At 44.2% G+C, this 18,311-nt stretch overlaps 1 protein-coding gene across 3 annotated transcripts in view; it reads right to left on the bottom strand.

Annotated features, from left to right (window-relative positions):
* Positions 1–18,311, bottom strand: part of OPHN1 (oligophrenin 1) — a 231,127-nt gene that overhangs the window by 13,007 nt on the left and 199,809 nt on the right. For all 3 annotated transcript variants that reach the window (XM_073600214.1, XM_073600213.1, XM_073600212.1), the window contains 2 exons: positions 11,470–11,520; positions 7,062–7,116 (listed from right to left, as the gene is read on the bottom strand). In XM_073600214.1, coding sequence (XP_073456315.1) covers positions 7,071–7,116; positions 11,470–11,520 — 97 coding nt within the window. In that variant the 3' untranslated portion in view covers positions 7,062–7,070. The remainder of the gene's footprint in view (positions 1–7,061; positions 7,117–11,469; positions 11,521–18,311) is intronic.

The raw sequence follows: 18,311 nt of genomic DNA, 5'->3' as shown, positions 1-18,311 counted from the left end.
TTTTTTACAAATAAATATGTTAAAAGTGTGGGGTACATTTGTATTCAGCCCCCCGGAGTCAATACTTTGTAGAACCTCCTTTCACTGCAATTACAGCTGCAAGTCTTTTTGGGATGTCTCTACCAGCTTTGCACATCTAGAGAGTGAAATTTTTGCTCATTCTTCTTTGCAAAATAGCTCAAGTTCTGTCAGATTGGATGGAGAGTGTCTGTGAACAGCAATTTTCAAGTCTTGCCACAGATTCTCAATTGGATTCAGGTCTGGACTTTGACTGGGCCATTCTAACACATGAATACGCTTTGATCTAAACCATTCCATTGTAGCTCTGGCTGTATGTTTAGGGTTGTTGTCCTGCTGGAAGGTGAACCTCCGTCCCAGCCGCAAGTCTTTTGCAGACTCTAACAGGTTTTCTTCTAATATTGCCCTGTATTTGGTTCTATCCATCTTCCCATCAACTCTGACCAGCTTCCCTGTCCCTGCAGAAGAAAAGCAACCCCACAACATGATGCTGCCACCACCACGTTTTATGGTGGGGATGGTGTGTTCAGGGTGATGTGCAGTGTTAGTTTTCCACCACACATAGCATTTTACTTTTAGGCCAAAGAGTTCAATTTTGGTCTCATCTGACCAGATCACCTTCTTCCACATGTTTGCTGTGTCCCCCACATGGCTTCTCGCAAACTGCAAATGGAACTTATTATGGCTTTCTTTCAACAATGGCTTTCTTCTTACCACTCTTCCATAAAGGCCAGATTTGTGGAGTGCACGACTAATGCTGCGTACAGAGAATTGGACATTCCAACAACAAAACCGTGGATTTATTTCTGACGGATGTTTGCTCAAACTTGTCTTGCATACACACGGTCACACAAATGTTGTCGGAAATTCCGAACTTCAAGAACGGGGTGACGTAGAAGACTTACAACGAGCCGAGAAAAATGAAGTTTAATAGCCAGTGCGGCTCTTCTGCTTGATTCCGAGCATGCGTGGAATTTTGTTGTCGGAAAATTTGAGAACCAGCTCTCAAACATTTTTTTGTTGGAAATTCCGACAGCAAACGTCCAATGGAGCCTACACACGGTCGGATTTTCCTACAACAAGCTCACATCGAACATTTGTTGTCAGAAATTCGTGTACGCAGCATAATAGTTTTTCTGTGGACATTTTCTCCCACCTAAGCTGTGGATCTCTCCAGCTCCTCCAGAGTTACCATGGACCTCTTGGCTGCTTCTCCGAATAATGCTCTCCTTGCCCGGCCTGTCAGTTTAGGTGGACGGCCATGTCTTGGTAGGTTTGTAGTTGTGCCATACTATTTCCATTTTCAGATAATGGATTGAACAGTGATCTGTGAGGTGCTCAAAGCTTGGGATATTTTTTATAACCCAACACTGCTTTAAACTTCTCCACAACTTTATTCCTAACCTGTACCTGGTGTTCCTTGGCCTTCATGATGCTGTTTGTTCACTAAGGTTCTCCAACAAACCTCTGAGGGCTTCACAGAACAGCTGTATTTATACTGAGATTAAATTACACACAGGTGGACTCTATTTACTAATTAGGTGACTTCTGAAGACAATTGGTTCCACTAGATTTTAGTTAGGAGTATCAGAGTAAAGGGGGCTGAATACAAATGCACGCCACACTTTTCTTTTCAATTATTTTTATAAATTTTCGACGAGAAAAAAGTACAATAGTAGCACTGCAAAATGTAGACGAAATCGATATAACAGTAAAAAAAAGACATACCTGAGTGTTTATCAGTTGGAGGGACCGCGCATCTTTACAACACACCACACTTTTCACATGTTTGTAAAAAATGCTGAAAACCATTTATAATTTTCCTTCCACCTCACAATTATGTGTCACTTTGTGTTGGTCTATCACATAAAACACTAATAAAATACATTTACTTTTTTGATTTTAACATGAAAAAACGTGGAAAATATCAAGGGGTATAAATACTCTAGGCACTGTATAAATACACCGGAGATCAAAATTAGAGAACAATTTATGGACACTTGATTTTCTCAGAAATAATGTAATCTTCAATGCTTAACATTTGATGGAATTTTTGTTGTGGTGAAACCATGTTAATAGAACAGTGTTTTTCAAAATAACCAAGGCACTTAAAGAAAAGAAAAAAAAACCTTTATTTTGTAGAAAACACAATGATGAAAATGAGAGAACAGCAATGACTGTAGCATGGAGAAAGACTACAACTTAAATTTCTGAAGGTTACAACAATCAACAATTAGTAGGACACGGGGGCCCTTGCTTTGAATGACTTCAGCACATCTGCTTTGCACAGGACATTACTAGTCTCTCACATGGCTCTGGTGTGATTCTGTTCCACTCTTCTTCCAGTCCCTTCCACAGTTCGGTGACTGTAGTGGGTTTTCTGGCCATAACTTTGTAGCATAGGATTTTCCAGATGTTTTCTATTGGGTTTAGATCAGGGCTCTGGGCTGGCCATTTCATTATTTCAATGTTTTCAGCTTCAAGGACCTGTTTTACCCGTTTTGCTGTGTGACAGGGGGCATGGTCGTGCATGAAAATTGCTGGCTGATTGGGTGATGAACGCAGGGAAGGAACCACATGTTGTCCAAGAAGGTTCTGATAAACATTTGCATTCATTTTGCCATGTAGTTGTATAGGAGTGCCAACTTCTGCATGCAGAAAACACCCCCCCAACCATGACGCTTCCCCCTCCACCTTTCACTGACTTCTTTACACACTTTGGGTTCAGTCGTTCCCCAGTTTGACAACGAAACATAATGTTTCCCATCGGATATCTTTCAAGTGAACTTTGGACCAGTTCTCCTTTGTCCACACAACATGCTCCTCAGCAAAGGTTAGTCGAGCCTTTTGATCCTTTCTGCTGAGAGGTTTGGTCACTGCAGATTGGGCTTTCAGCTCAAATTCTCTTAAACGGCGAGACACTGTATGATGAGACAGATCCTTACTCTGTTCAGCGCTCAACCTGCCAGAAGTCACAGCTGCAGTGTTGAACCGATTGCCCATTGAGATTGTCTGCATTATCCGGTCTTCTCCTGCATTTGTCTTTCGTGGATGACCAGCCTTCTTGGGGGACTTGGAATGAGTTTGTGACGTTGTAAAGATGCAATATTCTAGAAATCACAGCTTTGGAATGACAAACTTCCTGGGCTATGGCTGAAAGGGTCATCCCTTTGGCCTTCATCTGGACAACCTGGGTTTCAGTCACTTTAGAACGGCTCACCATCTTGCAAAGTCAGTGAAAACTGGAAAGTTGGGCTGCCAGTTAAATAGGATTTGTCAAATAATTAAAGAAATTAGCACAAGGTGCCAGATAACCACCAATAACTGGGGGGTATTGGAAAGGTCTCCAATTTTGATCAAGGTTCTTTTTCAAATCTCATTGAAGTTTTTTATTCTGTGCTTCAAAATATATGCAAGTCATGAAATATGCTTAACAAAACTGCTTTTACTCCTGTTTAGAAAAAATTAAATAGGACTAAGCAGTAACCTTGAAATTTAGGAAATTGTAGGTTGTTCTCTAATTTTAATCTCCAGTGTATATTAAATGTAAAAAATATAAATATTTTTAAAATTATATATACCGTATCTCACAAGAGTGAGTACACCCCTCACATTTTTTAAATATTTTATTTCATCTTTTCATGTGACAACACTGAACAAATGACACTTTGCTACAATGTAAAGTAGTGAGTGTACAGCTTGTATAACAGTGTAAATTTGCTGTCCCCTCGCAATTAACTCAACACACAGCCATTAATGTCTAAACCGCTGTCAACAAAATTGAGTACAGCCCTAAGTGGAAATGTCCAAATTGGGCCCAAAGTGTCAATATTTCGTGTGACCACCCTTATTTTCCAGCACTGCCTTAACCCTCTTGGGCATGGAGTTCACCAGAGCTTCACAGGTTGCCACTGGAGTCCTCTTCCACTCCTCCATGACGACATCACGGAGCTGGTGGATGTTAGAGACCTTGCACTTATCCACCTTCCGTTTGAGGATGCCCCACAGAGGCTCAATAGGGTTTAGGTCTGGAGACATGCTTAGCCAGTCCATCACTCTTACCCCCAGCTTCTTTAGCAAGGCAGTGGTCATCTTGGAGATGTGTTTGGGTTATGTTGGAATACTGCCCTACGGCCCAGTCTCTGAAGGGAGGGGATCATGCTCTGCTTCAGTATGTCACAGTACATGTTGGCATTCATGGTTCCCTCAATGAACTGTAGCTCCCTAGTGCCGGAAGCACTCATGCAGCCCCAGACCATGACACTCCCACCACCATGGTTGACAGTAGGCAAGACACACTTGTCTTTGTACTTTTCACCTGCTTGCTACCACACAAGCTTGACACCATCTGAACAAAATAAGTTTATCTTGGTCTCATCAGACCACAGGACATGGTTCCAGTAAACCATGTCCTTAGTCTGCTTGTCTTCAGCAAACTGTTTGCGGGCTTTCTTGTGCATCATCTTTAGAAGAGGATTCCTTCTGGGACAACAGCCATGCAGACCAATTTGAGGCAGTGTGTGGTGTATGGTCTGAGAAACAAACAGGCTGACCCCCAACCCCTTCAACTTCTGCAGCAATGCTGGCAGCACTCATACGCGTTTCCCAAAGACAATCTCTTGATATGACGCTAAGCATGTGCACTCAACTTCTTTGGTCGACCTTGGCGAGGCCTGTTCTGAGTGGAGCCTGTCCTGTTAAACCGCTGTATGGTCTTGGCCACTGTGCTGCAGCTCAGTTTTAGGGTCTTGGCAATCTTATAGCCTAGGCGAACTTTAAGGTAGAGCAACAGTTCTTTTATTCAGATCCTCAAAGAGTTCTTTGCCAAGAGGTGCCATGTTGAACTTCCAGTGACCAGTATGAGAGAGATAACACCAAATTTAACACACCTGCTCCCCATTCACACCTGAGACCTTGTAACACTAACTAGTCACATGACACTGGGGAGGGAAAATGGCTAATTGGGCCCAATTTGGACATTTTCACTTAGGGGTGTACTCACTTATGTTGCCAGCGGTTTAGACATTAATGGCTGTGTGTTGAGTTATTTTGAGGGGACAGCAAATTTACACTGTTATACAAGCTGTACACTCACTACTTTACATTGTAGCAAAGTGTCATTTGTTCAGTGTTGTCACATGAAAAGATATAATAAAATATTTTAAAAAATGTGAGGGGTGTACTTACTCTTGTGAATATATATATATATATATATATATATGCACACACATACACTGTTTATACAATATATACATATATACACACAAAATACATTATGTATATATATATATATATATATATATATATATACACATACACACACACAGTGGGGACGGAAAGTATTCAGACCCCCTTAAAAATTTTCACCCTTTGTTATATTGCAGCCATTTTCTAAAATCATTTAAGTTCATTTTTTTTCCTCATTAATGTACACACAGCACCCCATATTGACAGAAAAACACAGAATTGTTGACATTTTTGCAGATTTATTAAAAAAGAAAAACTGAAATATCACATGGTCCTGAGTATTCAGACCCTTTGCTGTGACACTCATATTTAACTCAGGTGCTGTCCATTTCTTCTGATCATCCTTGAGATGGTTCTACACCTTCATTTGAGTCCAGCTGTGTTTGATTATACTGATTGGACTTGATTAGGAAAGCCACACACCTGTCTATATAAGACCTTACAGCTCACAGTGCATGTCAGAGCAAATGAGAATCATGAGGTCAAAGGAACTGCCTGAAGAGCTCAGAGACAAAATTGTGGCAAGGCACGGATCTGGCCAAGGTTACAAAAAAATTGCTGCAGCACTTAAGGTTCCTAAAAGCACAGTGGCCTCCATAATCCCTAAATGGAAGACGTTTGGGATGGCCAGAACCCTTCCTAGAGCTGGCCATCCGACCAAACTGAGCTATCGGGGGAGAAGAGCTATGGTGAGAGAGGTAAAGAAGAACCCAAAGATCACTGTGGCTGAGCTCCAGAGATGCAGTCAGGAGATGGGAGAAAGTTGTAGAAAGTCAACCATCACTGCAGCCCTCCACCAGTCGGGGCTTTATGGCAGAGTGGCCTGACGGAAGCCTCTCCTTAGTGCAAGGCACATGAAAGCCCGCATGGAGTTTGTTATAAAACACCTGAAGGACTCCAAGATGGTGAGAAGTAAGATTCTTTGGTCTGATGAGACCAAGATAGAACTTTTTGGCCTTAATTCTAAGTGGTATGTGTGGAGAAAACCAGGCACTGCTCATCTATCCAATACAGTCCCAACAGTGAAGTATGGTGGTGGTAGAATCATGCTGTGGGGGTGTTTTCAGCTACAGGGACAGGACGACTGATTGCAATCGAGGGAAAGATGAATGCGGCCAAGTACAGGGATATCCTGGACGAAAACCTTCTCCAGAGTGCTCAGGACCTCAGACTGGACTGAAGGTTTACCTTCCAACAAGACAATGACCCTAAACACACAGCTAAAATAACGAAGGAGTGGCTTCACAACAACCCTGTGACTGTTCTTGAATGGCCCAGCCAGAGCCCTGACTTAAACCCAATTGAGCATCTCTGGAGAGACCTAAAAATGGCTGTCCACCAACCATTACCATCCAGCCTGACAGAACTGGAGAGGATCTGCAAGGAGGAATGGCAGAGGATCCCCAAATCCAGGTGTGAAAAACTTGTTGCATCTTTCCCAAAAAGACTCATGGCTGTATTGGATCAAAAGGGACTTCTACTAAATACTGAGCAAAGGGTCTGAATACTTAGGACCTTGTGATATTTCAGTTTTTCTTTTTTAATAAATCTGCACAAATGTCAAAAATTCTGTGTTTTTCTGTCAATATGGGGTGCTGTGTGTACATTAATGAGGAAAAAAAAATGAACTTAAATGATTTTAGCAAATGGTTGCAATATAACAAAGAGTGAAAAATTTAAGGGGGTCTGAACACTTTCCATCCCCACTGTATATATATATATATCTACAATATACACATTTTTACAATATCTGATCCAACCCAAAAGTTGGAAACATTTTATTAACAATTTTATACCTTAAAGATTCAACTTTCCTCTGAATTTGAAATCCGTTGGGGAGGTGACGGGGGACTGTGTGGGAAATGAAAAAGCATTGTTAACAATAGAGCAGCCGCATCTCCGAAATATTCAAATATCACCAAAAGACAGTATTTGTATAAACAGATAAGCTTGTACCTTAAAGTAGATGTAAACCCAATCCGTAAAATCACTAATACGCTTTAACATGTTGAAGGTGTTTCCAAACTCATTCGTCTTTATAAATCTGCATCTTTGATAAGGATAATCCCTGGTGATCCTGCCATTAAGGTCCTTGTCTGGATACTTCCTGTTATACGGTGACAATGCTCTGTCTCCCAATTGTGCTCCTACGTTGCCACCTTGTCATACAGGCTTCTGATAGAGACTACAAGTTTGAACACACATTAGGCAGGCATGGTCCACCATTGTTACCTTTAGAATGCCTGCCCTGAGACATGAAATGACATACAGATGTGGTTGCTGTGCATGCAGACAGGAAGTGTCTAAAAACAAGTATTTTAGTTTAAAAAAAAATATGCCAATTGTAAACTGTCATCCAGTTTGGGTTTACATCTACTTAAACCAGCGATCCCAAGATATGAATTGCCTTACCTGGGTTTCCATTCATTTTCTTCAAGGTTTGCAATAAAGAAAATGATGGCTTAAGGGATCATTTCAACCTAACAAAGCATATCTAAAGCCACAACTTTATATTTTTGATAAATGAAGGAATGGGTACAACTCTTTTTCTGTCTGCACTCCATTGGGGAGATTTAAAGGCATCGTTCTTCTTTACCAAAAAAAAATAGTGTAGGTAAGGGGCGTGTGTAGATAAAAACCAAGCAGTGCAGCTTTGACCTAAGTTAAAGAACGCCTTTGTTCAATAATGTAGGCCATTTACGTACCTCATGAAGCCTGGCTGGGAAGTTGCCAAGGACGTTGCTAAGAAAGGCTCAGCTCTTACTGTTCACCTACACCGTTATAGGAGTGAGCTCTCAAAAGCTGAGCACAGAGCTACTGCACCAGGGGAGAGGAAGAGCATGTGAGGAGGTATGAATCAGAGAAAGAGCTCACTCCTGTGATGAAGGTGAACAGCTGGGCCTCTTTTAGAAACATCCTTAGCAATATACTGGGAGTTTCCCAGTCAGGCTTCATGGGGTACGTAAATGCCTACACCTATAGCAAGGGTATTTTTGCTATAGGTGTAGGCCATTTACATGCCCCCCAGGACGTTTCTAAGGGCGTTGCCAAGTAGTTACTCTTCACCTTTACCAAGAGTGAGCTCTTTCTCTGATTGAAAACCCCCTCACATGCTCTTCCTCTCCCTTGGTGCAGTAGCTCAGTGGGAGGAATAGTGCCCCACTATTGGTGTCAGAGGGAGGAATAGTGCCCCATCACTGGTATCAGTGGGAGGAATAGTGTCATGTCATTGGGAAGAAGAGTGCCTCATCCTTGCTGTCAGTTGGAGGAATAGTGACCTATGATTGGTGCTAGTGAGAGGAATAGTGCCTCATCATTGGTGTCACTAGGAGGAATAGTGCTCCATTATTGAGGTCATTAGGAGGAATACTGTCCCATCATTGGCGTCAGTGAAAGGAAAAGTGCCTCATCATTGGTGTCATTAGGAATAGTGCCCCAAGGACGAATAAAACCAAGTAAAGGGCCGCATCTGGCCCACAGTTTGGAGACCACTAGCCTACACCTACAGCAAGGGCACTATCTGACTTCCGTCAAAGCTACCCAGTCTGTTTTCTATCTAAAAATGCCCCTTATTTGCATAGGCGGTTTTTATAGTAAAGGGGAACTAACCCTTTACCTTCACTTCCTGTCCTGAAGACACAACAGGAAGCGAGAGAAAATTTCCCTGCCACAAGGGCAATGGTCACCAGAACAAATAAAATGAATCTCCCCAGGCAACAATTACAAAAAATAATAAAACTTTGGCACTCCATTCAAAGCTAAAACAAAACTTTGAACTTTAGATATTCTTTACCCACCTCAAAGGTTGTGGGTTTGTAGAACTTATTGGGTTGCTTAAGTCTGTACGGGCGGCCAATTTGTAAAAAAAATATTCTTGGGAAAGCAACACTACACTTGGCATGGAAGCCGTATATCATGAATGTCTGAGCAGCCAAATTACTATCAGACACAGCCGCGACCATGTGGCCGGATCCCAACACGCTGTAGGAATTCTCACCACACATGGACAGATTTAGCTACGTGTACACATTTGAAGGTTCTGGATAAAATTGACCTGACCCTTTCCTGTCCAAAAGGTCATCAGTGACTAGATGCCGAGGCCAATGTTTGCAACCTGAGTAAGAACTGGCCAACTGGACTACAGTCCTCTGAAGAACTGGCCTTTGTAAAAGGTTTTACATTTTTTGAAGGGTTTGTTTACCTTTAGCAAAAAACGTAAAACACACATTGGAGGGCGTCATCTAAGTGCAGCATTAAAACATTTACTGTATGATAACAAGCTGGCAACTCACATGAAGTACGTTTGTGAAGGCATGTAAATCAGGACATACAGGGAACCCTGTAGCAGATGCATCCAGTCCAAGGATTTTGAAGAACTGGTTCCGCCCGGGTAGGCATGGGAATTTCAAAGCATTTCCTGGTCAGGAGGAGACTTCAGAGGAACTCAATGGATGATGTCAGATGCTGGGGGACATCCTAGGTGAATGGCTGCACATTTTAAGGCGTTCTTGCCTCTTTGCCAAGCCTTGACAAAGGCTTAACAAAAAGGCAATATCTTGGTATGAGTAGCCATGCCCACAGGATGTCCCCTGGCATTTGACATCAACCACTGGGAGGACATGCCCCCCCCCACCCCGGAACATAAATCTTCCCAAAGGGGCCAAGATGGCAATAAAGAAAAAAAAGCCAGGGCTTTTAATTAATCCCTACTCCATTTGAAGTAAAAAATTTTGCCCCCCCCACCCCCCGGCAGATGGCAGACTGTCCCTCGGCGTCCTCACGTCCAGAGTAGGGCTATGACCCTGTTCTGGTCTTGATGACAACAGGACCCTAGACTGCTAGAGGGCATGGGTGGCAGGGTTAGACATTGCAGGAAGGTGCAGAGGATCAGGTAAGCCTTGTATCCAAATGAGGAACTATTCAAACCAGCTGTGCGATGCGATGCAGTGAGATGATTGAAATGTCAATGCACTGATCACGCAGCGTTGTAATATTCCCCCCTATTCCAGTGCAGTCCCACTGCAAGACAGGACAAAATGCCTCATCTCTTTTCTGGGAGAATGGTATGTTCTCAAAAAGAGTATAGCAAACCATACCTTTTTTCCAGCACTGCGCTGGAAAAAAGTATGGTCTGCTATACTCTTTTTGAGAGCATACCATTCTCCCACATAAGAGATGAGGCATTTTGCCCTGTCTTACAGTGGGACTGCACTGGAATAGCCCCCCCAAACATAATCCTACCCATTGCTGGGACAAGGTCATCCAGTACCCAGGGCAAAGATGCCAAACTGCACCCCCCTTCATAATGGCCAAGCTTAGGGGATCCTTTGTCCAGCAGTCTCTTGCTTGTCTAAATCACTGCTGCTGTCAATACTCCTGTCAGCCTTGTAACAGAAAGAAGGCGTCCCCATCCTTACAGTAAACCATTGCGCCCAGGGCAGCCACTCCTCCCGTCCACCCCTTGTCCCGGTCCTACCACACCTGGTGTGAACAAGCCCTTGTGTGGACCAAATGTGTTGCATGTATGCTCTGAAGGTCAGCATTGGTAGCCTCTGTATTTATTTTGGCACAAATTTCCTTTAAAGAGAAACTCCACTCTTGTCAAGAAAAAAACACCCCTTCTGGGTGATCTAAGCACATTGCAAGGATTTTAACAAACTTTCCTACCTTTTATTATTCTGAAGAAATAGGTATTTGTCTGTGTTCTTGGCTGACTGAATCTGTATGGGAGTGATTTTATAATTATCATTCCAGCTGCTGCACCTGCAGGGCTCTGAGGAAAGTGGCAGGGTCTGCATCCCTTTAGACAATGTAGCGCTGAAGGACCTATGTGTTTTTTTTATTCCTTTAGAGGTCTCTCACCAAATATGACATTTTTGTTGCAAGGGATGCCCAAAATCTGACTTGCATCTTAGTGTAGACTTCTGGGAAAATGAGCCAATTACACAAGTAGGAAATTATATTTCTGGGGGGCCTTCTGTACTTCATCTGTGTATAGAACACTTCCAGGTGGACATATTGTATTTTACAGAAAACTGCAGTGCTACAGATTGAATAGGAAAGGGAATTTTTTAAAATATGACTTGTGTCATAATTGTATATGCTATATTTTTTCCCCATGAAAGTGGAGTTACCCTTTAATAATCTAGAAGCAAAATAATCTAGAATCCATTATAAACGTAACAATAAATAAGTAATGATCACCTTCCCCTTGGTCTGGAAGCCTTCTCAAAAAACTTGGTACGGGAGGCGACTCTGTAAAAAGTAGAAGAGGTGACATCAATAGAGTGTACATTACACCAGCTTCATGGATGTACAGCCCTGGCCAAAAGTTTTGAGAATGACACAAATCTTCATTTACACAAAGCCCAAAGCCTGCTGCTTTAGTGTTTTTAGATCTTTTTGTCAGATGTTACTATGGTATACTGAAGTATAATTACAAGCATTTCATAAGAGTCAAAGGCTTTAATTCACAATTACATTAAGTTTATGCAAAGTCAATATTTGCAGTGTTGACCCTTCTTTTTCAATTCTCCCTGGCATGCTGGCAATCAACTTCTGGGCCACATCCTGACTAATGGCAGCCCATTCTTGCATAATCAATGCTTGGAGTTTGTCAGAATTTGTGTTTTTTTTGTTCACCCGCCTCTTGAGAATTGACCACAAGTTCTCAATGGGATTAGGGTCTGGGAAGCTTCTTGGCCATGGACCCAAAACTTTGATGTTTTGTTAGTTTCGAAGGGATTCCTTCTTCACCAGGCTCCGATGAAGAAGGAATCCCTTCGAAAACGTGTCAGCCAGCAGCGCTTCATATGTCCACTCTCCAGGACTCGGAGACTGCAATCAGTAGACAGACTGCCATATGTCAAAGACCTTTTTTAAGCCTGAATGTCTCCCACTTTTGTGAGTAGTTTTGATTATGTTTTCTGAATAAATGTACCATAAGATAATGCACTAGGCTGGTGCGCCCTCTTTTCTTTGTGTTTTTGTCTACTACTAGGATATCCCTATCCTGGAGGGCAGCAAGGCCGAAAGCTATTATCCAATTTGACCGTTTGGATCATCTAGCCAACACACCTGTGCGCAGGAGTATTTGTTTCTTTTGTAGTTATGACTTTAGCCTTATGGCAAGTTGCTCCATCATGCTGGAAAAGGTAATGTTCCTCACCAAACTCTTCTTGGATGGTTGGGAGAAGTTGCTCTCGGAGGATGTTTTTGTACCATTCTTTATTCATGGCTGTGTTCTTAGGCAAAATTGTGAGTGAGCTCATTCCCTTGGCTGAGAAGCAACCCCACACATGAATGGTCTCAGGATGCTTTACTGTTGGCATGACACAGGACTGATGGTAGCGCTCACCTTTTCTTCTCCGGACAAGGTATTTTCCAGATGGTCCAAACAATCGGAAAGAGGATTCATCAAAGAAAATGACTTGACCCCCAGTCCCTGTATCTTTTGCAGAATATCAGTCTGTCCCTGATGTTTTTCCTGGAGAGAAGTGGCTTCTTTGCTGCTCTTCGACACCAGACCATCCTCCAAAAGTCCTCTCCTCACTGTCATGTACTCAGATGTACTCACACCTGCCTGCTGCCATTCCTGAGCAAGCTCCGCACTGGTGGTGCCCTGATCCCTCAGCTGAATCAACTGTAGAAGATGGTCCTGGCGCTTGCTGGACTTTCTTGGGTCCCCTGAAGCCTTCTTCACAAATGCAGTGGAAATGTTTTTTATGGGATAAAGTTTATGTTCATGGCAAAGGGGGACTTTGAAATTAATTGCAATTCATCTGATCACTCTTCATAACATTCTGGAGTCTGTGGAAATTGCCATCATAAAAACTGAGGCAGCAGACTTTGTGAAAATGAATATTTGTGTCGTTCTCAAAACATTTGGCTACGGCTGTATGCATAGAAAAGACACAGTTATTGTTTATCCAGCTGCATTAACTCAGTGCAACTTATAACATCCAAGTGAAAATTATAACACCAACTTCATAAAATATAAAAAAACAAAACAAAAACAGAATCACCGAGTTAGAAAAAGGATCATCCTCCTCCTAAAAATGACTTGTAAACTCAATCAGGTGTAGCTAATCACCTCAATGGCTCACAAAGCCATTTAACTTTCAACTGTCATCAGCTGTGGTCATTTTGATTAGCTCAGCATGAAAAGAGCTTTCCTAAAGCATTTCAATCCCCGGTAGTGCAACTGAAGCAAACAATCAACTATGAGTGGCAAGGCACTGTCACCTGGATCTCGTGGATAAAGTTGTGGAAAGTCACAAGTCAGGAGATGGATACAAAAAAAATGTCAAAGGCTTTATTGATACCTAGAAGCACAATGAAGTCTATTATTAACCACTTGCGGACTGGCCACCATACATCTACTGAGACAGGGCGGCAGCTCTGTGCCAGATCACATACCTAGTATGTGATCAGACACTTCTGGGTCTGGGGTGCACACGCTTGCCACCGGCGACCCACTCCTGCTGTGATCATGCACAGCGGGAGCCAATCAGCAGGACCAGCAGACACGATGTCCACCGGCACCCGCTGATCATTTGTTACACAGGCAGAATAATAAAAAATAATAATCCCATATCCCGCCACCCCCCCACTCTCCCCTCAGTGGCTCACTGGCTGTGATTGACAGCAGGGGGATCTGATGGCTCCCGCTGCTGTCTTAGGCAATGTGGAGAGGGAGTCCCGGGAAAGCGGATGCTCTTGTGCACATCGCAGGACAGAGAGGGGGCTCAGGTATTAGAGGGCTGTGGGGGGAGCAGCACACACAAGGTTGTTTACCTTCATGAAGGTGAAAAAAAAATCTTCTGCCTTTATAACCACTTTAAAGTAGAACTATAGGCAAAACTTTTTCCTGACGCCACCATGGCATCATACCAATGATAGGCTCCACCTTTCTTCCACTCCCTCAGGACCAATAAATAGCCTAAATAAAAAGCTTAGTTAGGTCCCGCCCCATTCTTTTCCTTATACCTCCACGCATCAGTGAAGAGTAAGCAGTTGTGTCCCCACCTCTGCCTCCGGGCAGTATCCGTCTGGGTTAAGCCTCTCCCAGTGCAAAGTCCCAGTGTCAGGCTGCTAAATGCGCCAGAGTAGCTTGGGAGCCCCTTCTGTGGGTCTCGATGGAGCCCTGCAGTGTTTCCTCTTTAGGAACGAAATCTGCCTTTAAAGTTAGTGACTGCGGCGCTTGTGGGATTTGGGGTGGCCAGCTATGCATCCTTTACCTTTGCCCATGTCTCCTGTTATATCTCTCACTTCCTGCACCTTCTGTTTCCTTTCCTCCTGCAGTGGCTCATTTCTAGGCACATTACTCTTCCAAAGCATCCCTTTAGGGCGAGCGCGGCACCCAGCTCTGTTTTTTCTAGGCTGGGACATGCTCAGTGACATCATCAGAGTGGGCTGGGTCGCGCATGCCCATTAGCCGGCCGGGAGAACATGCGCCATTTTGGCTGTGGGCAAATTATGCCCCTATGCCAATAATGGAAAGGAAAGTCCAGGAAAGACTCACTCCAGAGATAGTTAAGTAGCCTCGATAGGTATAGGTGAGCGAGCGGTGGCTGGACTCTTAACCATAAATATAAAGAGAGAAGGGGAACCTCTTTTTGCCAATATCTTTTCCTCCTCCTTCTCGGTCGTTTCTTCGGCTATCTGTTTCTCAGTTGGCTGTCCCATTTCTCCACAGATCAGGAATCAGTAACCGCCCATACAAATGACCCTCAACACTTAGGGTTGGGACCACCGTGTCGGTAAGTTTTCAGGAAAAGAGTGCCCTCTCATACGTATTGCTTTGATTTGCTTCAGCCCCACAATCTCAAAGATCAGTGCCAGAAGCCAGGGAAAGGCGGACGTTCTTCAGAGGACCATAGCCTGGATGCCGCTCCCACTCAGGAGAAGGGTTCCAAGGAAGACGTCTTAGCTCCTCTTTCCCAGAGCCAGCACCCCAACAAGAGTCCTGCAGGACCTGAGACACAGTGCCTATGCCCAGGAGGCTGGTGAATAAAGTCTGCCTGGAGGAAGTTTGCAGCTAACAGGTAACGCCAAATAGCTATCATTTATAAAAATGGCACAAAATTCTGTTTTGAACTCACTTTAATTACCCTAGCTAGGCAGCCCCCTCATTGCTGGTCTAGCCACTAGCAGATCAGCCTGGCACATGAATCACTCATCCACTCAGTTCTCCTGGTGAGGGGGGCACAGCCTGCAGATGATTTTAGCTCCTCTTCACCGGAGGAAGATCCGGAGTTGCTTGGTTTCAGTTTTCCTTCGGGGGAACTGTGTATCCAGGCAGTCAGGCAGGCCATTACATGGGTAAAAAGACATATTTACCCTTTTTTGCCCTTTGAAATGAGCAATCTCTTTTCCATTAAGAAACAGGTTTAAGCCAAGGTGGATATAGCATCGCTGAAATCCATGCCTGAGGTAAGACTGGCTGTAGTCCAATAATGAGGCGGCTGGGAAGGGCCTGTCACTCGGCAGTGGCTCTTACCTTGGTAACAGGTACTTTGGGTTTCTGGTTCCAAGATGTAGAGACAGCAGTTGGGGAGGAAATCCTTAAGGCTGATATCATTCGGGCCCTGGCAAGATGTATCAGCAAATTTTACTGCAGAAGCAGAAATAGTCTCAACCAGGTGCCTGTCCAAGGCAATGCTATACTCTGTCACGGCTAGGGGGCCCTATGGTTGAGACCCAAGGCTGTGTATTGCTTCCTGGAAACAAAATTGGTATAGTCGCTTTATAGCACAAGATCTCTGTTTGATAGGAAACCAGAGACAGCCATTTCGGAAGTGACAGGATGTAGGTCCGATCTTCTCCCATAACACCGAAAGCGGAAAAGTAATTAGAAAAAAAAAAAAAGTGTTTCTCCCGCTAGGTTCCGCTCCTCTAGGGGCAACCTTTCATAAGCTCCATGAATGAAAATCCTTGGGTATACCGCAGGTACCCACAAAACACTTTTGCCAAGCGCATGCCTAGATTTTTGAGGTAACAGCCAGTGGGTGCACAACACGGGTTGCTGGACAGAGTATTGTACAAATCCTTGGAGGATAGGCACTCATGGTCACTTCGGTGGATTCCTCACTGTTCCTCCTCCAGACCACTTTCTCTCCCACTGAGCTGCCAAATCCACCGCAACAGGCGGGCTGCTACACCACTTAGACACTTCAGACTCAGGGGGAAGTTGTCCTGGTCCCATTCACAGGAGAGACTGCAGGTTTCCTACCCAGTCCTGTTGGTAGTGTGCAGGGGCCAAAGGTTAGCATCCACTTGCAGCAGACGGCTGGAGGCTATCGCTAGATCGTCAGTCTTCCTATCCTTACATCCCAAACTTTTTTCCTTTCCTTTTCTTTCCAAAATAATGGGATTTTTGTACTCACCGTAAAATCCATTTCTCTGAGTTCGATGGATTCAGCGCCTCCTTAATCTTGACCATTGGGTTATATCGCCTCTGCAGGAGTAGGACTAGGCATAACAAAAAACACCTGGCTACGCCCATGGGCTGTCCTCAGTCAGTATATAACCCCCTCCCTGCTGTAAGTATTCAGTTTAGTAGCAAGCAGTAATAGAAGTATCAAAAACTCCATAGAGGGGTGGGTTCTGTGTCCATCGATGAACTCAGAGAAATAGATTTTACGAGTACAAATATCCCATTTTCTCTTTCGTTCATTGCCAGACACAACGCCTCCTTAATCTTGACCATTGGGACGTCCAAAAGCAGTGCCAAGGAAAAATGAGGGGTGGGCAAAATAACCCAAGGCTAACCACAAAAGCCCTAACAGGGTCACAGGAGCCCCATCTGAAATAAAAAATGTTTAAAGAAAAAACACCTCTCAAGAAGAAACCCCCCTCTTAAACAACAGCCTGCAAAACCCTGCGGCCAAAAGAAGCATCCACAGATGCCAAAAGATCTACTTTATAGAATTTAGTAAAGGTATGCACTGATGACAAAGTGGCCGCCTTGCAAACCTGTGATATTGACGCTTGATAACAGAAGGCCCAAGAAGTACTAAGTGCCCGAGTAGAATGCGCCGTCGAATCGCACGTACCACATCCAAGGTATGCAAAGCAAATTCCTTCCAAGGGACGTTTACGGCGACCAGAAGACTTTCACCCTCGGTCCTTCGCAGGCACCGCAGAAGAGGAAGGCATTGGCCCTGCAGTGGGACTAGGACGACCGCGGCATCTAATAGAGCAACTCGCGAGATTGCTACGAGCCTCAGTTACTTCCCGTTGAACTGAACCTGCTGAAGGCGCCAACGTTTGAGCAGAAAAACTACTAAACTTGTTAGCATTCACTCCAGAGTTAGACCCAGGTAGCCCAATTTCCTAGACAAGGCTAGAGGGGACCTTGGGTAGTTCGGACGTCACCCAAACCTTTACAGGAATTATACCCACACAAGGAGACACAGGGTCCCCCAAAGTGGACAAATTCTGTCCCCCTTCTTTGGTACCCCAAAAAGGTTCAATTCTTGGACCCCCTTGACGCGCACGAAGGAGGTCCGTGAATCTGGAAACCAGCGAAGATGATCCCCCCCACCCTAGAAATGGGTGAGGGCAGACCTTCATGCTGAAGGAGTCTTGTCAGTGGATCCAGAGAAGCCTGCTCTAGGCTTACCAGACCAAGATTGCTTGGAACTTCCCGGGGAAGACTTGAGAGATCTGTTTCCTTTATCTGCAGTCCCGGGAGCTTGGAAGAATTTCTTATGGGCTGAGATTGAGGCAGGAAGGTACTCTTTCCCCCATGACACCCTTAATGATGTCATCCAGGGTAGCCCCAAACAGGCGGTCGCTTTGAAAGGGCAGATCAATGAGAGCTTTTTTAGAGGCTTGGTCTGCGAACCAACTCTTAAGCCACAGCACACGTTTAATCACCACCGCTGAAACAGAAAGCTTGGACAGCACAGGAGCTGCATCCAAGGCTTCATCACAAATATACTGCAGCCCATGGACCAACTGGTCCGCTAAATCAACATAAGCAGCGGGAACCTGCTCACTACCCAGACCCTGGTGCAAAAGCTTGGCCCATTCAGTTAGGG

The sequence above is a fragment of the Aquarana catesbeiana genome, linkage group LG09, assembly GCF_042186555.1.
Source record: "Aquarana catesbeiana isolate 2022-GZ linkage group LG09, ASM4218655v1, whole genome shotgun sequence".
NCBI lineage: Eukaryota > Metazoa > Chordata > Amphibia > Anura > Ranidae > Aquarana > Aquarana catesbeiana.
The sequence above is the reverse complement of the archived record's forward strand: the minus strand, read 5'-3'. Positions and strand labels throughout refer to the sequence as shown.